This window comes from Ursus americanus, chromosome 20 (genome assembly GCF_024610735.1).
Source record: "Ursus americanus isolate L20-20 chromosome 20, mUrsAme1.1.p, whole genome shotgun sequence".
In the NCBI taxonomy this organism is placed as follows: Eukaryota; Metazoa; Chordata; class Mammalia; order Carnivora; family Ursidae; genus Ursus; species Ursus americanus.
Window position 1 is genome coordinate 28,483,236 of NC_142146.1, and position 22,441 is coordinate 28,505,676.

The 22,441-nt window shown below is 40.6% G+C and overlaps 3 protein-coding genes across 15 annotated transcripts in view; 2 read left to right on the top strand and 1 right to left on the bottom strand.

Annotated features, from left to right (window-relative positions):
- The window catches only part of ATP2C1 (ATPase secretory pathway Ca2+ transporting 1), a 166,610-nt gene extending 156,807 nt beyond the window's left edge, over window positions 1-9,803 (top strand). For 3 of the 4 annotated variants that reach the window (XM_045791741.2, XM_045791745.2, XM_045791744.2), the window contains one exon: window positions 9,239-9,803. In XM_045791741.2, coding sequence (XP_045647697.1) covers window positions 9,239-9,334 — 96 coding nt within the window. In that variant the 3' untranslated portion in view covers window positions 9,335-9,803. Of the gene's footprint in view, window positions 1-9,200 lie in introns of all 4 variants that reach the window. The other variant, XM_045791743.2, reaches the window with a different exon arrangement.
- On the bottom strand, window positions 9,291-19,945 carry ASTE1 (asteroid structure-specific endonuclease 1). 2 transcript variants are annotated; one of them, XM_045791755.2, is made up of 6 exons: window positions 19,639-19,944; window positions 18,586-18,716; window positions 17,120-18,445; window positions 11,270-11,480; window positions 10,102-10,161; window positions 9,291-9,426 (listed from the first exon to the last, which is right to left on the bottom strand). In XM_045791755.2, exons 3-5 carry the CDS (start codon window positions 18,422-18,424, stop codon window positions 10,112-10,114), a joined length of 1,566 nt encoding a protein of 521 aa, XP_045647711.2. In that variant the 5' UTR covers window positions 18,425-18,445; window positions 18,586-18,716; window positions 19,639-19,944; the 3' UTR covers window positions 9,291-9,426; window positions 10,102-10,111. The 2 variants fall into 2 exon arrangements, with proteins under 2 accessions (XP_045647711.2, XP_045647712.2); XM_045791756.2 differs by lacking the exons at window positions 9,291-9,426; window positions 10,102-10,161; window positions 11,270-11,480 and adding an exon at window positions 11,490-12,518 and having other exon boundaries at window positions 19,639-19,945.
- A 29-nt stretch (window positions 19,946-19,974) lies between these two features.
- Window positions 19,975-22,441, top strand: part of NEK11 (NIMA related kinase 11) — a 245,937-nt gene continuing 243,470 nt past the window's right edge. For 2 of the 9 annotated variants that reach the window (XM_045791746.2, XM_045791753.2), the window contains exon 1: window positions 19,984-20,160. The gene's annotated coding sequence lies outside the window, so the exon portion shown is untranslated. The other 7 variants (XM_087870200.1, XM_045791750.2, XR_015727864.1 and 4 more) reach the window with 7 other exon arrangements.

The window sequence follows — 22,441 nt, forward strand, 5'->3', positions numbered from 1 at the left end:
AGAGAGAGACAGCCAGCGAGAGAGGGAACACAGCAGGGGGAGTAGGAGAGGAAGAAGCAGGCTCCCAGCGGAGGAGCCCGATGTGGGGCTCGATCCCAGAACCCCAGGATCACGCCCTGAGCCAAAGGCAGACGCTTAATGACTGAGCCACCCAGGTGCCCCAAAATGTGTTTTTAAATACAGCTTGCTCTCTTTTTTAAATGCTGATCCACTCAACTATATTAAAAACAATTTTCTATTAAGGCCTTCCTTATGATAAGTATGCCAAAGTGCTTGTTAGTTGAGGAGTAACAATTTGGTGCCATCTTATGGTCATAAAGAAAATACTGAAATGCCTTTACCATGTGCTCTTTTATCTCATGTCTGCATCAGAAAAAGCATAATATGAAACAGCTATGTGAGTCTTCCAAAATATTATCATGGGAGCCATTTATAGCAGGCCCCAACCAAATAGATGATTGTAAAAAATGATTGCTTGATAGGAAAGACATGACAAACTTTAAATTTATGCATTCATAAATCAATTTTAGGGAGTTACAAATGAATATGTTTTCATGTTTCTCACATTCATCAATATGGGTATACAATAGGATTGCAATATAATTTATGGCTCTCTTTATATATGGAGTAGGTCTGGATGGCCCATGAATTAGCTAGATGTGTTGCAGATTAGTGAAACAGTTTATTTTACTACTTCCCTGAATCACCCACATGGGCTGTTGATTTAGTTTTGGGGTTGACAGACTGAATCAGTCTTCTGCTGGACTTGTAAATGAAGTTGTATTGAAACACAGTTATGTACATTCATTTATGTATTACTTTTCACTGCTTAATGCTACAACAGAAGTGAGTAGTTCTAACAGAGCCCATATGACTCACTAACCTAAAGTATTTACCTTCTGGCCTTTTACAGAATAAAGGTTGCTTGCTCATATAGATACTCAAAAAGTGGAAAATAGGCCTATGCACAGCATTCAGTGGACTAGAAAAGGAAGTGGCATCAATTTTCTCTACCTTCCAATCTCCCAACAGGATGTTATCTGGGATGGATGAACTTGACCCCAGATTTAATGTCAGTGACTCCTCTAAGTCTGCACTAAGGCTCCTATATGGAGGAACCCAGAGAGTCAGTCTGTTCCTAGGACATATCATCAATAGGGAGGACATGCCAGCTGTTACCAGTCCCAGCTCAACACCAGGGCTCCTTGTTCTTATAATCAGTGGGTAGAGTGTTCTGATCTGTTGTCCCATCTGAGTTGTGCTCCTCATCACACACGTGTACAAGAGAAGTGGGGGCTTCCCTCTCATTGGTTGTTTCTTCCTAATACAAACACAGAACCAGCTTAATTTGAGTAGGCTTTTTTATATTATCCTCCTTAGGGAAGACAAAGTTTAGTAATAGTAGAAACCAAAATATCCTAGCAGCACAGTCTTAGGGGAAAATGCACTCTTCTGTTTTCTCAGAACAGAATGTTCCAAACCAAAATGCATTTGCATAGTATTTATCATATTTCTAAGGTAAAATATGATAATATTTCTTAGTAGATTTCTCTGACAGTCCACCCTTGGCTGTCAGACTTACCACTTCACAAAATAGATTATGGTTATTATTATAATAGGGTCAGTTTCTTTAGTTTGTCTTTTAAAAAACAGTTCGCAGGGTGCCCATGCGGCTCAAGGCAGATGAGCGTTCTCTCTTGGTTTCGGCTCAGGTCCTGATCTCAGGATTGTGAGATTGAGCCCCACGTCAGGCTCCACGCTCAGTGTGGAGTCTGCTTGAGATTCTCTCTCTCTCTCTCTTCCTCTGCCCCTCCCTCCACGCTCGCTTGCTCTTGGTCGATCTCAAATAAATGAAATCTTTAAAAAAAAAAAACAACAAAACCAGTTTGGATACATCAGAGAGCTTGAGGGGCTATGTACTTTGTGATTGGAAACTTGGGCTTATGGATGTCACCATTCTCAGATTTCAACAATAAAGGCCCCCAACCCATCCTTTCTACTTCTTATTTTCCATAGTTTCTTGGGACAAGAGAAGGGAACATCAGAAGCTTGCTCTCTTGATGCCGTTTCCTTCCTAGAGGTATCAGCTACTACCTCTCTCTGATCATAAAATAGTACAACATACTCATTGGACATGTTTTTAAGTAGAGGAAGAGGAAAACACTTTATAACCTTAACACCCAAAGGCTTTAACCTAGGCTTCAGACATATATCCAAGGAGAAACAGTTAATCCTCCAAAAGCACCAGTTATATTAAAAAACACAGCAGAAAAGTTTTCCTAATCTTGTATGCTAGCTCACATGATGGCATAATTTTTTTCACAAATGATTCAGTCTTCTAAATGATCAAAAACCCAACGTTGATACATTGTGATCAGCTTTTTTTTTTTTTTAAAGAAAACATTCCTAGGTGTTTCCTCATCCTGATGAGAATGAGTTACATTGTACACCGAAATCTCCCAAGTGTCTCCAAAGTCATAATGAGAAAATTATTTAAAATACGTATGTATACATGTATATGTGTGTGCATATATATGAACACATATGTATACACACAAATATATAAATATTGAAAGATTTTGCTATTTTTTTTTTTTTTTAGATTTTATTTTATTTATTTATTTTTAAAAAGATTTTATTATTTATTCGACAGAGATAGAAACAGCCAGTGAGAGAGGGAACACAAGCAGGGGGAGTGGGAGAGGAAGAAGCAGGCTCATAGCGGAAGAGCCTGATGTGGGGCTCGATCCCATAACGCTGGGATCACGCCCTGAGCCGAAGGCAGACGCTTAACCGCTGTGTCACCCAGGCGCCCCTAAAGATTTTATTTATTTATTCGACAGAGATAGAGACAGCCAGTGAGAGAGGGAACACAAGCAGGGGGAGTGGGAGAGGAAGAAGCAGGCTCCCAGCAGAGGAGCCTGATGTGGGGCTCGATCCCATAACGCCGGGATCACGCCCTGAGCCGAAGGCAGACGCTTAACCGCTGTGCCACCCAGGTGCCCCAAGATTTTGCTATTTTAACCAGATATTAAAATGTTATCAAAACTAGTTAGGAATAAAAGTGATTGCATGTGCATTGCAGCATGTTCGTGTGTAATTTGATTGTTCTCCCTGAAAAGCTGGAAATACTTTTCCATGTATTACCTCATTCATCTGTTTCTCCCATTTTTTAACAGACTGGTACATGGCCTGGCACGGTCATGCCTTTGAATTTAAAAACATTCTTCCTCAGCATGAGGTCCTCATCTTAGAATTTTTATAGTTGGGGGCGCCTGGGTGGCTCAGTCGTTAAGCGTCTGCCTTCGGCTCAGGGCGTGATCCCAGCGTTATGGGATCGAGCCCCACATAAGGCTCTTCCGCTGGGAGCCTGCTTCAAGAACTCTCCTACTCTCCCTGCTTGTGTTCCCTCTCTCTCCGGCTGTCTCTCTCTGTCAAATAAATAAATAAAATCTTTAAAAAAAAAAAAAAAGAATTTTTATAGTTGGATAACTTGAATTGTAGCGAATTTCAGACCTGGAAAGAAATGCCAAAGCAGCTTACCATGTATGGTTCAGAAAGCTGTTGCTGAAAGTGGGGAGGCATCTTTTTAATACATCTTCCCAAAATAAGTAGTATTTAATTTCAAATTGATACAAGGTACAGAATCATTTTCAGCTGTCTTGACTGAAATGCATCAGTGTATAAAGACATTAATGTGATATATACTGAATACCCTATTTCCACCTCACTAAAAAATACAAGGCTACTATGTTTGGAGTCAGGTACTAGTGAGAGTTGTCCTTTTACAGAAGTGAAATTGTTTCTCCTCGTCTTGGGGGGTGAGTGCTTTCCAGGGGCTGCTTTTTGGGTTCATGGAGTGCCAGCTGGCCAAATAACATGTGCTAGAGGGTGGTACCCAGTGAACTCTGGAAAGCTCATGAAGGGGGAAAAGTTCCTTTGATCTCCTTAGGATTATAGATCCCGGGACCCTGGGATCATGACCTGAGCTGAAGGCAGATGCTTAACTGACTGAGCCACCCAGGTGTCCCGAAAGGTCTTTATCTTCTAAAATTTTAATTAATTTGAATTAGAAATCTAAACTTAAATACTAAAACCAATTCGAATTTTTTTTTGTCATGATCACTCATCTTGAAAAGCCTTTAGAGTTTATGGTTACAGGATATTAGCATACATTAAGCTTTCTAGGTTTAGCTATCTCAAAAAGAGGTTGTGCAAATAAAGTGCAAGTATAATTTTATCACAGCTAGATAGAACATGATTATATTAGTGTTGTTTTCTCTCTTCAGCTTATTACTAAAATTTATTCATTTTATTTAAAGATTTTGAGAGAGAGCTCACGCTCTCACTCCCTCTCTCTCAAATAGTGAGCACACACACACAGAGAGAGAGACTCCCTGTTGAGCAGGGAGCCCAATGTGGGGCTTGACCCCAGGACCCCGGAATCCTGACCCGAGCTGAAGGCAGACGCTTAACCAACTGAACCACCCAGGTACCCCAATGTATTCATTTAAAAAAACTGTCCAGAGTCCCTTTGGTACTTAAACTGCTAATTGAAGACTTATATTTGCAAAGCCTCAGGTGGGCTTTCCTTAGCTAGAATTGAATCAGAAAGAGCAAGACCTAAAGACTTGATTAAAAACAGGAAACAAATTTTCCAAATAGAATATGGAATGTAGGGGCGCCTGGGTGGCACAGCGGTTAAGCGTCTGCCTTCGGCTCAGGGCGTGATCCCGGCGTTATGGGATTGAGCCCCACATCAGGCTCCTCTGCTGGGAGCCTGCTTCTTCCTCTCCCACTCCCCCTGCTTGTGTTCCCTCTCTCGCTGGCTGTCTCTATCTCTGTCGAATAAGTAAATAAAATCTTTAAAAAAAAAAGTGAAAAAAAAAAGAATATGGAATGTATAACATTCTTCTTCTATGGAGGTCTTTCCATTCTCCCTGTAGCTCATCTGAATTACATCCCTGTCTCTTAAAGCCAAGCTCAAAGCCAAATCTGAGAATCTTGTGATTTAACCTCTCCTCAACCTTGTGACTGCTGTCTCTTTATTGTAGCATTCAGTCTGCACTTTTCCATTTTGTGGCTGACAGATTGCTTCATAAAATGTTCGTGTTATTTCATTGTGTGTTGTCTCCTCCAACCAGCTTATATAAGTAGGACTTTGGGGATCAGGTACTCTGTCATATTTCTTTGGCAAACCCCTCAGATACCTTGTGGAGTGCTTATGATCTCATTTATACATCCAGGAGAAGATCCATAATGGGGTGGGGTAACTCCTTAATTCTCGAAGAGTAAGAGTTAATGGACATTATTAGATTTTAACTCCTTCACTGCAAGGCTGGTAATTTCAAGTAAATGGCCCTGATTGCAATGGTTAGAGAAGGGAACCTGACTTCAATGTCTACTGAAGGAGGGCCCCTTTGCTTGAAAAACAACTTTTAATGAAAGAAAAAGATGAGTGATATAATTAAAGTTGACTTTTAATTAAACTCTGTAGCCCATACACTCTTCAGTTTGGTGCCTACCAAACCAGTTATTTGCCAGAGTGGAAATAGAAGTGTTCTTTCATGCAAGGTTGGTGGTTTGCAAAAGCAGTGTTAATGGTAAAGCCAGGAAATAGGACATTCATACTGAAATTTCCAGATTGGCCCCCAACTGTGTAGGAATCAAGAAAAAGAATTTTGATACAACGAAGGACTTAATGTGGTTGTAGTCCCTGTTAGATCTATTTGCTGAAAAAACACATATCAAAAATAGAGCATAGGACTGTTTTTGATTTCTTCTGTGAATAACCATCTCTTTAGAGACATAAAAAGAACTTTAGTACAGAGCCCCATGCACTCCTCCTAAAATAAACAAAAATTTCCTTATTTCACAAACTCTTTATTTGAAACAAAAGCCTTTCTTTAGGGCTGAAAACTTTAGGAACAAATAAGATTGGGTTTTTGCCAGTCAACACTTGGAAGGTGTGTATGTAACACTGGTCGACGCTGGGCTTACTCCCCTAAGAGTATGGTTCTCCCTAGGAAAATGGAAAGACTTGTTTGCCAGATGTTAGGAACTGAACATAGGCCTATTCAAAATAGTTGCTTAAAACCATGTTTAGGGTTCTCACTGATGAAATATACCAGTGAGAGAGTACAGAAGAAAGGAAGACCACAATTTGTATGCATGCAAATAAAATAAAGGTTGGGAGTCTACCTTCAGATCTCTAGATCTTGCCCAATTAGATTCATTCCACTTGCTTACTTTCAGGTTCTTTATTTGGAACTGACCAGCACCTTCACAATTCTGTTGGTACTTATAATTTTAGCAGCCTCTAGTATGTTCCAGAGTAGTGCCTTTCAAAGTCTTTTGACTGCAATCCACAGTAAGAAATACATTTTGCATAATCATTTAATATATGATACGCATGTCTGATGATTTCCTCTTAAATGCTGGTTATGACTCATTAATTTCATATTCCATTAATAGGTCAATACCTGCAGTAGAAAAAATGGCCTAAGATTCTGGTATTGCTGCATATTATCACTAATCTTTTAATTTCTTCATAGTGTTTCCTCCTTCTCTTCTAGATCTAGGAGCTCAGGATGCTATTTCTTAATTTGTTTCAGCCATTACAGTTTTAACTTCTGTTTTAAATCCTGGAGCATGTAAAGTGTTCCTAAGCCTGCCATGGTCTCATTTTTCCTAGTACTTAAAGGTGTTTACTTTCTGTCTGACACCCTCACTTTTCTCTTCCAAGGCCTCAGACCTGTCAGAATAAAGGATGAAGAGGAAACAGTTGAGAAGAAAAAATGTTTTGAAATAGTAACACAGCTTCTGCTTATAGGAAATAATTGAAGTAGGACTTCTGGTTTTTTTTTTTTGGAAACATAGCTGGCTGAATTGTTATAGTGGAAAGGTTATTCCTGAAATGGAACATAAGAAGTACAAACATGCTTTCACAAGTGTTTAAGAAAATACAGAAGTTTCTTAAATCAGGTTGTATTTATTAAAAGCAGAATACAAAAAATACCTTGGGATTCAAAGGTTGCCTCTTACAATGTTTATTCCCTAATAGATTCTAAATAAAACAGTTAATCATTTCAAGAGAGGTAACAAAAGTTTTAAGAATTATACATCTGATTGCAGACTAAGTTTATTCAAATTCTGAGACCTCAATTTGTTCCTCCAAGTTTTCAACCATTAATAGCCCAAAACGATTGCTTCCCTCATACCAGCATCTAGCGTCTGAGGTGGTTCCCACTCTGTTCTTTGACCAGCTGGTACCATGTTTCTTTTGCCTTCTTTTTTTTGAATTTGATTTACCCTTTGGTAGGAATAATTCAGCAGGGGCATATGACCTTGTGGCATTGAACAGATGGTCGTATAGCTGCTTTGCCTCAGGGCACATGCGCAGGAGGCTTTCTACAGAAGCTGATGTTAGCAGTTGTCGGCATAGTCCATGCACCAGGCTTCCACTATATAGTCTGTTCAATGGGAGAGAAAAGAGTGTTGGTAAAGCATAGGTTCAGTGGCAGAGACAATAGTCATTAACATGCCTTCAACAAATGCAGCTAAACACTGAGAGCTCTTTTTGCTTCTATCAAATTATTACTAAAATTACTTTTAAAAAAATCTGTTCCTTAAAGGAAGGAATGGAGTTGTTATTACAAACTTGGCTGGTGATATTTAAAAACTTTTTATCAACAAACGATAGATGCCTGCTGGTTCTGCAACTAGCCAAAAGTTGAGAAGGCCTCGTAATACTTCAAAGAAAAGGAATTAAAAATGTCTGATAAACCAAACAGGCAGTCTGTTGAAATATGAGAAAATTTAGTGGCATCATTTGTAAGTTCACTGATTCACTTGCACTGAGAACCTACTTCAGAAATATGAGATGGGATGAACTGGAAGCCACAAATTTAATATATAACTTGATGTCAGAGTTGACCAACTGGTGCCTTAGGAACTGATCTAGAACCATCATTTAATCAGTGTAAGATCATTTAATAAGCTCTAGTAATGCTGAGATGCAGGAACAGTCCTGCTGAAATCATTATGAAGAGAACTGTTTGGTCTTGTTTTTCTCTGTTCTGTTGTAAAAGGATCTGTGGTAACTAGAGAGGATCCAGTCAAGAATGACCTAAATTGTTTAAGGAAAGGCATAAAGAATCCATAGGTCAAAGGCCAATTAATCTCATTGGTAGAAGGTTCAAGGGTTAGCTCAGATAGTAGGCCCAGGGATACAGTAACACTATTTACTGCTTAGGAAGTTTTATACCTTAAAACATTTAAAGTCACACCAGCATATTTTATATGCCCCCATTCATATCACTCATTTATTGGACAAATATTTGAGTACTTACTATGTTAGGCACTGCGGCTACAAAAATAAATAAAATAGCTAACTCCCTGTCCTCACAGAGCTTACATTCAAGTGGGGAGAGACAAAGCATATCTATAGTCTCAGCTCCATTTGCTAAGAAATCTCCCCTTTATCCTCCCTCCCTCTGGGATCTCCTGGATGGACAATCACCAGGATGTCCCAATCCACTGAATGTAACACTTTTTCACTGGCTCACACCCTACTGATATCCTTTCTTTCTTACTCAGCTTTAACTCCATAGTCCAACATAATCACTTCCTGGCATACAGGCTGCCCCTCCCTTCTTCATACTTACCTGGCAAAACAAAAACCCTAGATAAAGGTCACGGAAGTGTCTAATAGTCATCTCACTATAATAAAAACTCCATGACAACAGAGATTTTAAAAAAAAAAATGTTTTGTTCACTACACTCTAGCACAGAATAGGCATTTAATATTTGAACAATATGTGAACAGTATGCCAAGTGGTTAAGAAATGCAATTTACAAAAATCCAAAAGAGAAAAAGGACTAGAGTGACGGGAAGTAGAGAATAATATTCCAGAAGGGTAATCAGAAAAAGCCTTTATAAAGTGATATTTGAACAAAGACCTGAGAGAAATGAAGGAATGAGTTATAGCCTACCAACTGCCTCTTTCTTTACTTGAAGGGGCTGGCTTTTTAATCTTTGATCTAATTATGGAAACTTTTTGGGAATATGAAAAAAAATGAATATTTCTCCTGTTTCCAGCTCTTCAGCTATAATAGTGATCCAGTTATACTAAGATTAATTTTTTAAACATAACTTATGTGCTTTAAGTATAAATAAAAGTATTTACTTCTGTGTGCAGCCATCTGAACTAGTTTCCCGTGGTGCTTACCGAGTTAGGTCTGGTTCCGGGAGAGGAGTGGACAGCAGCTGATTGAGATACATCCCCATCTGCAGACAGCACTGCCACTGACAGAAGATGTGAGCTGTGTCTAAGTCCAGTCTCGTGCCCGGCCGCGTCTGCTCCTTCACTCTCTGGAACTCTTCATACAACATCCTAGCACCATCCTCCTGCAGATCTTCCTTATCTAGACAAAGAAACAACCCAAGGGCAGTATTTCCAAAAACACTGTATAGCTTGTAATTTTCCCTATATACAGAACTTTGAATTCCATGAAGAAAAAAAAATTAGTTTAAATAACCAAAATGCTTTTCTCTTCTGGCTCTTTACTATTTTAACGTCAATGTAAAAGCCTTGCTGTATAAATTGAAATATTTATACTGAAATGCCTTTTTAATGACAACCTAACTTTATTCAACCCCAAATTATTTATTTTTTTCCTTAAATTAATATCTCTTCCACTGGTTTACTACCTGACCTTAAACACATCTGCATCTGAACTCCCCAAACCGTAAATCTGTCTCTCTGAAAAATACAAATTACTATTAAATATCATTCTCTTCACTGTTCTTGTTCACTAAGTTTCCTTCCATGGAGGCCCCTATGCTATAGTGCACTTACACAGCCTCTGTGTTCTAAGCATACTTTAACTTCCGCTTTGTGGGAGGAAAACAAAAGCATGACTCAAGGAGAATATGGTCATCCTCTCCTTCACACAGTAGAGGATAACAGGCAAGAAGCAACAACCCTAGGAAATGAACAGTGCTGCGCGTGTTCAACTGTAAGCTTCTGTACGTTTGCTTATGCAGGGGCGTGCAAAATGACACTGGACCAACTTGAAAGTAATAAAAAGGAGGCCCACCTTTTACCAATTAGCGAGCAGCAAGGCACTGAGCCTGCCTGGGTGCGGGGTCCATAATTCCTAAAAGAAAACAAACAGACCCTTGACGTGCCCCTTCTGTTGGACTCCGGTAAAAACCACAGGCTTGTGCCCTGAGAATGGTCTTAAACTACAATTATTCAGTGAGAGAAAATTCCCTAAACTTATGTCTTAATAGTGGGCCTTAACTTGTTTTGCATTAAGTTGGCTGTCCTAGAACAACAGTCCCTTCTGACAACTACTCTCACACTTGGGGTGTACTGGCATCTATACTGGTTCACTCTCGTTTAACTTACTTTAAAAAAGTAAACTCCAGAGTAGCACTATCCACCAGAACTTTCAGCAATGATGGAAATGTTCTGTATCTGTGCTGTCCAATTCAGCCTCTAGCCATAGGTGGCTGCTGAGCACTTGAAATGTGCCTAGTGTCAAGGAGAAGCTGAAGTTTTAATTTAAATAGCCACACGTGACTAGCAGCCATTAGATTAGATATTAGCACTGTGCTGGAGTGTGATAATGATTATACGTGTTTAGATAAAGTGTTCCAGCATTCATAAGCTTCCACTGGAGAACTGAAGTGCTCCAGTGCATCATTTATTTCACCTGATACTTAAACGCAGCTGAAACTGCCTTAAAGTGTGTTTCTATAATAGAAGAGTTATTATTTCTGCCATCACTAACACACTAATTGAAACTTACAGTGGAGAGAAAGTAAAAAAAACAGCACAAGCATGAATGTTTATTATGGTTGTAGGTATTCAGAAGCTTCACCAGTGGACAATTTTAAATCCGTTTCTAATGATGATGTTGCCACTATATTGATAAGGCCAGGGTACACGGAATACAGAATGTAACCGGCACACTTCATAGATGAAAGCATTAGGTGCCACAGAGCAGGTGGGATTAAGCAATATCAGCACATCCTCACTGCTGTGCCATTGTAGTCAAGCTCTGCAGCACAGAGCCTCACGCTCACACAAGTGCTCAAAAAACATTTGCCAATGAATGAATGATACTCTAGTGCCTCCGTTCCTAAGTTCTGGATATAACTTGGAGTAAATAATCCAAGAATATTTTTTCGTTTGTTGAAACTTGTGATTATATGCAAGTAACATACAGATATATACTCCTGGAATTTCCAGATACCTACCAGGGCTAGTTATTATGGCATGCAAGGGCCCCATCAGCATCCCTAGCAGTAAGGCCTGGAGGTGATGTAGCTTTGCCTTGGACTCTGTGTGCTGCAACCAGTAGCAACTGACAGAAATGGGCAGCTTCAATGAAGAAGGGATTCGTTCCAGGATGGTCTGTTTCACCTTCAGGGTTTCTAATAGAAGTATCTGCCGTTTGGCCAAGGAGAGCTGAAAATACATACCAAACATTCTGCAAGTTACTTTGGGGAATGTCTTTTCTTTTTTTCTCTAGTATGAAGAGACTTTAATACAAATGAATTGCTCTGTCAGTTTCTTATCTTACTGTGGAAAGAAATTAGCCACATTCAAAGCATTTAAAACACTGTGCTTAATAAATATGGTTGAATGGATATATTGTCTACCCCGCTACACAGCCCTTGCTCATATCATTCCATCCTCCATGTAAGCTGGTGAACATCTTCAGTGGATATATCACTTGGGAAGCTTCTTAAAAGATTCAATTCTCAGGTCCCACCCCCTAAATTTTGATTCAGTAAGTTTGAGAGGAACCCAGGAAGCTATCTGCATTTTAACTATTCTGCTTTGAGAAACAAAGATCTATACTTAACCCTACTCTTAACTTGCCAGTGACTATTGAGGCCCCACCTTCTTCATGATACCATTACCGATCACCTCTAGAAGGCACACTTAGATTATATGCACCCTTTGTGGCATATCATACAAGTTTCTGTTTGTATGGGTCCTGTCTCATGTCCCTACCCGGGTGAACGTTTTATTATCTTTCTATTTCCCCACATGGATTGTTCCAAGGTAGCTGCTTGTAGGTGAGAGATATATTCAAGGGGGATAGGAGTATTTAAGGATTACCTGCACTGTCCTTACAATAACACACCACACTCACTTTTACTCCACGCTTTAGAGTGCACTTCAAATAAAAGTTTGAAGTTAGCAGCTATGAGGTTTCAGGCTTCTTGAAATAACTTTGCCTTAATGAATCTCAGGAACCGTAAGGGACCTTCTAGGTCACATACTTCTACAAATAAGGAAATTAGGACTATTAAAAGGGCACCTTCAGAAGAACTTTACGATCAAACTTTGAGAAAAAGCAGTTGTATTCCTAGTGTCTACATGCAGCCAGAAAAGGATTTCTTTCTTAACTTTCTGAAAGGATGAAACATTGCTCAGCATCTAAAACCTAGTTTGTAGTCAATCAGTGTGTTGACAGCTGGGAATGGACATGTTAACCTGAAATAAAACACATCATAGTTGACAAAACGTTTCATCACTGAGGCATGAGAGTATTAAATATAATGATTTATAATCACTGGTTTTAAAATTTTGATACTGATAAACTAGAAATACACAAAATGCTTTACAGTATAATCAATCACTCCCATGGGGAATAGCAATTAAGTACTTAAAGTAAAACAAAAACTCTTCTTTATGATCTCAGCTGGTAGGAAAACACACCAAGTAAAGCTAAGGAAATAAAGCAGAGTTTGGGCTTTGACTTCAGAGGTGTTCTGTCTCTTACTAACTGTACTGCATTGGACAAGTTTCTGAGCTTTTCTACAGTCAGTTTGACTATCTGTAAATGGGCATTATAATGAATTACACAAGATGTTTCATGTAATCCACCAGTTCTCAGCCCCTTCCAAAAGAGGAACTACTGTATTCCCAGCCCTTAAATCTGGTTAGGTTTTACCCCATGTGACAACTCCTTTCCTATACCCCGAGGGGAAGGAAAGCACAAACCTGGAGAAGAAAATCCTACAGAGAAGCAGAGACACCCAGAGAGAGGCTGGTTTTGGCACTGCCTTACTCCCAAAGAATAATCCACTTCCACCTTTCCTTATGATTAACTTCTCATTGGTTAACTTGAGTGGAGCTCTATCCACTGCAACTAACATAACCAAAATGGAAACCCTACCCTATGTTGTTACTGTGGGAATTAAATAAGTACAGTTTCTATTACAACAGCTGGCACAAGGCAGATAAAGTATTATTACCACCTCAAAATGAACAGATAACTATCACAAAATTTCTATTTGTATACCTGCATTTGTCTTTGGAATCACATTTGCACCTGATACCATTTAGAATTATCATGTGCTAATTAGAGTTAGCAACATTGAGCTAAACACAGAATTGATGAGTGTATGCCAAGGGAAAACCAAAAGATCTCACCACACAGAAAGTGAACTAAAATTTCACCCTACTTTGAATACAGGTAAGTGATGAGAACACTACACTTGTCATCTCCATTTAGCAAGGAGTATAATCAGCATGCTACACTCATTGACTCAACTGGATTTTCATATGACGGAAAACGTGCCCTGATCCCTATGTCACACCATACACAAAAAAATCAGTTGTAGACAGATTATAGATCTAAATATGAAAGGCAAAAAAACTGTGATGACCTTGAGGTAGGCAATAATTTTCTAAGTAGGTCACAGAAGTGATAATCATAAATAATAAAACATTTAAATTGGACTATATTAAGAACTTCTGTTCATTAAAACATACTAGAGTGAAAAGACAACCTACAGAATGTGAGAGTCTGTTTACATGTTATTTGACAAAGGATCCATATATAGAAATAAAAAGCCAGGGGCGCCTGGGTGGCACAGCGGTTAAGCGTCTGCCTTCGGCTCAGGGCGTGATCCCAGCGTTATGGGATCGAGGCCCACATCAGGCTCCTCCGCTATGAGCCTGCTTCTTTCTCTCCCACTCCCCCTGCTTGTGTTCCCTCTCTCGCTGGCTGTCTCTATCTCTGTCGAATAAATAAATAAAATCTTAAAAAAAAAAAAAAAGAAAAAAAAATAAAAAGCCAACAGAAAAATGGGCAAAAGGCTTTGAACAGAAAATTATATAACAGAATATACAAATGGCCAATGGACACATAAAGGGTGTTCAAATAAGTCATCAGAGAAATGCAAAATTAACACCCACCAAATTGGCTAAAATGATGCCACTATAAACATCAGAATAGCTAAAAAAAAATTTTAAAGGATAAAAAACAAGTGTCAGGAAGGGTGTAAATTAAGAGGAACCCTCATAAGCTGCTGGTGGGAATACTAATTGGTTAAACCACTTTGCAAGACCATTTGGCAATATATCTTGTTAACTGAACACACGCCTATCTTCTTACTAAAATTCCACTCCTAGTGGTATATGCAACAGAAATGTGTCCACATTTTCAATGAATGATGTGTTCAATGAATGATGTTCATAGCACTATTCATAATTGCCAAAAACTGCAAACTACCCAAATGCCCGTCACCTGCAAAATGGAAAAATCAACTGTGGTGTATTCCCACGCAGCAATGAGGTCTAAATGATCTACAGCTTCTCAACAGTGATGTGAATCTCACGAACATCATGCTGACTAAAAGAAGCCAGATGAGAGAATTTATATGATCCCATTTTTATAAGATATAAAAAGTTAAAACTATTCAATGTTATTACACGTCTGGATAGTGTTTACAGGGGGTGGGAGACGGGGTGCTTGAACCAGACATTAGAAAAGCTGTTGGGGTGCTGATAAGGTGTCTTCATCCGGGCATTCTTTACATGGAAGTGTCGAGTTGGTGAAAATTCATCAAGCTGTATAATCGTCTGTGTACTTTGCTATGTGTACATACTCAGGGAGGGATGAATTGCAAAGAGGCAAGGGGAAACTTTTAGGAGTGATGCATACATTCATTATTTTAATTGCAAGATGGATTCACAGATGCAAACATACATCAGACTCATTAAAGCGCACGCTTTAAATATGGGCACTTCGCTGTACATCATTTCTCAATAAAGCCATAAAAAAAGTTTTAAAAACTCTCCATCACAGCACCATTTATGTTGTGAGGAGAAATGTAATTTTAACAAACACCATCATTTAGAATGTTGCTAATTTCAATTTTATCGGTATGGGTAAAGTTTTAATAAATCCCTTCTGTTTGGATTTTGGCCTATGCTCAACTTTCTACTTTTATAACCCTGGAAATGTGATAAAGTTAGCTGTGTTACTTAGCATGGTAAAAATGACTCCTGTAAAACTGCATCTACATTTGAACTATAAATGAACTGTAAACACCAGATGGGGACATCATATCATGGGGCGTCCCTGAGCACAGTGACCTATAATTAGGCATGGCCCTTGCAGGGAGCCTGGAAGCTATGTTTATGGAATTGTTATAAAAAAGGAGGGGGAAGTAAGCCAGTGAGACTTTTTCTTTCTTTAACTGAGATATAATTTACATGTTATAAATTCACCCTTTTAAAGTGATTTTAGTGTATTTATAAGCTTGTGCAACCATCAGTAATTCCAGAACATTTCAGCATCCCCCAGAAGAAACACTGTTCCCGTTAGCAGTCATTCCTCAAAGCCAAGAGGCACTGGTACCCACCTGATATGGATTTCATTTCCTCCTGCCTGAGCTGGCACTAATGGGGAGATTAAAGAGTTTAGTCCCTTGGTCAGCAGTGTAGGCCAGCTACTGGCATTACTACATTTGGGGCCAGATAATGCACTGGGGGCTATCCAGTGCATTTTAAGATGTTTAGCAGCATGCTTGGCCCCTTCCCACTAAATGCCAGTACCAACATCCCTCCTTCCCCCAACCACCTAGGTAGTAATAATCGAAAGTGTCTCCAGACATTGCCAAATGTCCCCTGTAGGAGGTAGGGGGACAAAATCACCCCAGTGGAGAATCAGTGGTGTAGACTGTTGCAAAAACTCCCACAGGAAAGGAAAGCCTGATTCAAACCTGCTGGGAAGCTATGGTTGCTGTCCTACATGCTTGAGTGGGAATGGGTATGAGAGTCTCATGAATCTGAATATTAGTTGGATTTAAGAAAACTCTCAATAGGTACTGCAATTGGTATTTTAAGTTCATCTGCAATTAATTTGTAAATTTGTGTTAGCATAAGCAGTTTCATATTTATAATTTTTTTGAGAGAGTGAGCCCAAGCAAGGGTGTAAGGGGGGAGGGGCAGAGAGAGAATCTTGAGCAGGCTCCACGCCCAGCGCAGGGCCCTTCTCGGGGCTCAATCTCAGGACTCTGAGCTGAAATCAAGAATCTGATGCTTAGGTGACCGAGTCATCTAGGTGCCCCTCTATTTATAATTTGACATCAAGAGTCAGATGCTTAACTGAGTAACCTAGGTGCCCCTCTATTTGTAATTTTTAATATATTTATATAATCAAACAATAATATAAACACTGGGATCTATACATTTTTTTTTACCTTGAAAAGTGGATTGGTCTGAGTGTTATTCAGGTTTAAACAACACCGAATTAGGCTAAGAATCATATTTTCAGTATCAACCTAATCATCATGATGCCATAAAACTAAAGCCTAAAAAAAGGTCCTCATTGATAAAAATGAAAAATTAGACCCAAGCAAGCGTCAGTATTAATCTTGTTAATTGAAATCTGATGCAGTCTAAGATATTCATTATGCCTATGATCAATACCTTCAAGGCACACTTCTTTTTGCAGCTCAGAATTTTTTCCTTTTCCTTTTTTTCTAAAGGCACATGACCCCAATTTATTAACAGCTAATATCAACAGAGTAGTAGTAATAACTGCAAAATAACACAGACTACTGAAGTAGAGTAGAAATGGCAGATCTGGGGCTAAAAGACCTGGGTTCGAGTCCTAGCACTGTAACTCTCCGGCTGACATATACACAGTAACCTACTTTGAGTCCTAGTTTTCTCCGCTATGAAATGGGACTAGAGCAACCAACCTCATTTGGTTATATTAGGAGAGATAATAAGCATGAAAGCACTTTTTAACCTGTAAACTACTTTACAGAAATTAAATTAGTGTTACAAACACTTACCTCAGTCAATTTGCTTAAGTCAGAATGCTCCTTGGGCAGTTCTACTGCATTAACAATCGATGTTTTGATATTTTTATTAATCCTTTCCACTTCACTGAAAGCTAGAGGCTGAGAAGGCAATGCATTCCAGGACATATTTTCCAGACGTGGAGAGGCATTCAAAAGAAGCCCATAGATGATCTGCCGGATGGGCAGAGATACTCTGTGGGCATTTGGTTGCTGCATATTTTCCACCTGTGTGTGAAGAATGGTCCTTCTTAGCACCAAAGCATCACTGATGAAAGGAGATAGCTGGCCTTTGGCCAGAGCCACTAATACCCATTCTGGTAAATCCAGATTCAAGGTGGCTGGACAGGTGTAAGTACCATACTGGAAAAAGTCCTGCAGCTTCACCTGAGATTGCTGGTATTCTTCCATGGAACAGCAGAGAATTTCCTTAACATTTTCGCGATCCTTTTTTGGAAGATATTTCAGAACATTATCGAGTGCTTCGGTAGGGTTCGCAAAATGAGATAACCAATTCAGAAGTCCCAATACTCGGTGGTGTCTCCTCCCCTTAGAACTGGTAGCTCCAAGAGGAAGACGTACTTTACTTAAGAATGTCTCGATGATGGGCAGATTAATATGATCATTTCCACATAGCACCGCAAAGAGAGGTAGTAGAGTTTTATTCATATTACTGAAGTGATGGCAGAGTGCATCAAGGGAAAAGCATTTGGCAGGGATATAGCAGTCTTGTGTGCCTTTGATAGTGTTCACATTTCTCCACTGAAAGCTATTCAATGGGCAAAACCCAGTTTTTAGGTCAAAGATGCAAAAGTCACTATCAGATGATAACACAGGGCAATTCCAATGATTAGCCAGTGTCATAATGTCCCGATCAGCTTCTGAAAAGCACTGGACAAAACACACCTGTAGCTTGATCAAAACCTGTATGAACACTTCCCGGATGAGTAAGGGACACACATATCCACCCCCACCAACAGAAAGGGAATGAGCCATCTGGATCTTCTCTCTAGCACGATCCTTTAACGTTTTAAGCTTTTTATCAGAAATGTCACATCCTCCATCTAATACAACATATGGACAGATATTACAAGCAAACAGTGATTCAAAGAATTTTTGTGCAACATCTGCAAAAGAATCATAGTCCCCTCCATACCGGAGTTCCAAGTTTGAGTTGAAGCAAAGACGATGGAAGAGAGCATAGCCATCAATGACAATTTTTGTGTCTCGCAACTTCAAATCAGTGAAGAACTCATTACTGTGATCTTCCACAAAACTCATTAGTCCTCGAATACCCATGATGACTGTGTGAAGAATTTTCTGTTTAAAACAACAGAACACAGTTTCAATTGATGCTGTGTACTGGGGACCAACTCATTTCCAGCACCGAAAACCAACAGCAAATGTTATTAACAGCTCTTTAAACAGAACATTTTAGGTGTTAGCATCTCAATTCTTACCTAGATGCTCAGGCAGCACCAGCTAGCTGAGTGTGTTTTCATTCTCTTTTGCTTTCCCCATCTGTTAACAAGGCACAAATGCAATGGTTTCATGGAGTTTAATCTCTGGATAGGGATGGAGGCTCTTGATTCTAAAAGAAAATGAGTTAAAGTCCATTACTGACATACTAATAGAGACTACTGTGGATTCCGATATTGAGATAGGTAACAGTCACCAACTTGCAACACAGAATATCTGTGTAGGGTCAAAATAAAAAGTCCTAAGCTATAAAAATGATACCCTCCTCAATCTCATAAGTAATATATCAGAGAGCACTGGGCCTCAGGTACCTGAAGTGTGTAAGGTCAATGATGTGGATCCAGTTTTTCTTTATTGACAATCATACTCTGGGAATTTTTTTTAGGCCTTGGCTTGTGGTGAGTCCCATCTTAATTGGCATCGTTTTCAGTAAGGAAAATTACTGCTTCATAAGCATGCAGGAACTTAACTCTCCAGTTTCGCCCTAACCACAGGCTCTTTCCATCTTCTTGTCCTTGCTTATGTGGTTCAGTAACAAGAATATCGTTCCTTATCTGGCTAACTGAAGTCACAGCATGTGTTACTAGCTTTTCCTTTGGCCTCACACTCCAGTATGGCTCAGCATGGCACTGTCTTTATTTAAAACCATGAGATTTTGTCAATCGAGGATGTCTTTTGCATCCATTTTGATTTTTAAATATATTGCATTAAAATATATTTATCTTGCTTACAGACTTTTGGGGCACCCCCTTGCATTTTGCGCTCAACTCAATTCACCCTAATTTTAGCCCTACCTGCAGCACCTTATCCGGCATAGCAGTTATTTATTTATGTCTTGTAAAGCTTATGCGAACAGAGGCCATGTCAACTCATCCTAAACTAATTACAGGACCTTGCAATAGTTGTTGAACAAACGCGTCCTGGATAGGAGAAAGGTGCACAAAAGGTCTGATGTTAGTTGTCAAACACAGGCCTTCATACATCACGCCACCACAACCCTCACAACTCTCTACCCGGACTGCAGCAGAGCCCACCTGCATTTTCCTCCCAGAGCACCAGCCCTTCCATTAAAAGACTGCAGGAGCCACTGATGGAAACGCCCGCACGTGAGAGTACAACCTCAAGAGCGGGAACCGGAAGTCTCCGCGTATGACGTCACTGGGAAGCTCGGTTCCATGAAGCCAGTAGTGCCAGACGGCGCCGGGGGCACAGGTTCTCCTGGGCCTGGAGGCGCGAGGTCGCTAAAAGAGGGCCGGGAAGTTAGCTCCGAAATGGCGGCTGTCAGGTTAGGGAAGCCAGGCCGCTCAGGCCTGATCGTCTTTCCCCGCCCACTTGGGTCGGTGCACACTTCCGCCTCGGGGCCCCGCACCCTGCAGTCTCGCTCCGGCTTCCCAGCATGCCCCACGCTGTCTCCCTGGCAACGGTGCCCAACAGCAGGGCCGGGAGGTCCCGGAGCTCGGCGGTGCGGCTGCACCTACGTGAGAGCTGCCCAACATACGTCCCAATTACGGGTGGGACTGTGGGCGCCGCCGCTCCTCCGCCCTCGACACCTAAAGGTATGCGAAAGGCGAAGGGCGCTCCTCGGGGCTCGCCGGGAAGGTGGTGGCTTCAGGCTGCCCCAGCCGGAATCCGCATCCGTGGGCCCGCGACCTCTTCACTTCCCTCAGCTCCTTTCCTCCCGGATTTGCTCCAGGCTCCGGAGAATCAGTGTTGCCGGCGTCTCCTCCCGCTCTGCGAAATGTAATTTTTAAAAAAGAAGTTGAGGGAAGGAATGTTCGTTTGACCTTAAGGTTAAGGTTTGCCTTTAAGGTTAGCGTCCTACTTTAGCAGAACCTGGTGTCAAATCTGCTTCCTCTCATTTATTACTACCAGGGAAGAGAACTACTTGACTTCAGCCTGTGATGAACACTCTTCTTCCCTTGCCTTTTGCCCGCAGCCGGGCTAGTTTTACCTCTAAGGGTCAGTTTGCAGAAGGAGGTAATCTCTCACTTATCTTACGGTGCCCGGTTCCCACGCAACTTTCTAAATCTTCTCTTTCCTCCTCTCACCACGCACTTTTTTTTCCCCTCCCTTGGGCAACAGTCGGTCTGCTGGACGCTTGTTTGCCGTAACAAAATTTATTGAACACCTACTCTATGACAGGAGACAAGTATACAGTGATACAGAAGGTGTGTTTTTTTTTTTTTTAAAGATTTTATTTATTTGACAGAGATAGAGACAGCCAGCGAGACAGGGAACACAAGCAGGGGGAGTGGGAGAGGAAGAAGCAGGCTCACAGTGGAGGAGCCTGATGTGGGGCTTGATCCCATAACGCCGGGATCACGCCCTGAGCCGAAGGCAGACGCTTAACCGCTGTGCCACCCAGGCGCCCCAGAAGGTGTGTTTTTGGCACTCAACTTGATTCACAACCTTCATGAGGTTTGGGCGAGGGAACGTTGACAAACGAACAGATAATTCTGGAATCTAGATGGCAGGGGACCTACTAGGGTGCCCCTGTGGTTTCACAGAGAAGATTAATGGAATCGATGGCCTAAAGGTGGACTGGGGAAGGAGGTGGCGGGGCTAAGTCTGGGAACCTAGTCCCAACGTACTCGCGGGCCTGGCCAGACTGCTTAGACGACATTGCTGGGCTTAAAAGCTCATTTACAAATAGGAGCCACTGGGAAATTGGACTTCTTAAAACTATTCTGTCCTTCACTAAACAGGGACCTTTATCTCATCCCTAAAATAAGGAGAATTACTGGGTGATCGGAAGGGTTCTTTTCAGTTGAAAAGGCAGTGAGTCCATATATTCTTCTTAATACATTAATTTGGCCAGAAAGTAGCACTTTTATGGGAACACAGAAAGCAAACAAAATACACATCTGGAGGCCTGCTCTCCAGTTGTTTTTTTTTTTAAGATTTTATTTATTTATTTATTTGACAGAGAGAGACAGCCAGCGAGAGAGGGAACACAAGCAGGGGGAGTGGGAGAGGAAGAAGCAGGCTCATAGCGGAAGAGCCTGACGTGGGGCTCGATCCCATAACGCCAGGATCATGCCCTGAGCCGAAGGCAGACGCTTAACCGCTGTGCCACTCAGGCGCCCCCAGTTGTTTTTTTTAGTAGTAGCTGTCACTAATATTTTCTGTGATCTTGATAATCTGACATAATTTTTTATTTATTCAGGGATTTTGATGTATGGGCCCCAGCTCTGAAGTTCCAACCCAATGCTAATGTTTTAGTATGAGCGCACAACCACCAGATGATTTGGTTTCTCCCCCCCCTTTTTATTTTTTTTTAAGATTTTACTTTTGAATAATCTCCATACCCAACATGGGCTCAAACCCACAACCCCCAGATCAAGAGTGGCATGCTCTACTGACTGAACTAGCGAGGCACCCCTCTTTAATTTTTTTTTTAAAGCTAATTGCTAGAGGGGCGCCTGGGTGGCGCAGTTGTTAAGCGTCTGCCTTGGGCTCAGGGCGTGATCCCAGCATTCTGGGATCGAGCCCCCCATTAGGTGGCTCTGCTGGGAGCCTGCTTCTTCCTCTCCCACTCCCCCTGCTTGTGTTCCCTTCTCTCGCTGGCTGTCTTTCTCTGTCAAATAAATAAATAAAATCTTTAAAAATAAATAAATAAAGCTGATTACTAGAATACTTCTCACTGACATCAGATAAAACTTAGCTAATTAATGCATTATTTCAAGAAGAAAAATGCTGTAAAGGGACATTTACTGTTTATGTTCTAATCTGAGGATTTTTGTAATTGTCATAGCCATGTGAAGCCTGTTGGTCATGCACCCCGAACTACACAGATAGCATCTTCTTTTACCATTATACACAATAAGTTTTTGTCTT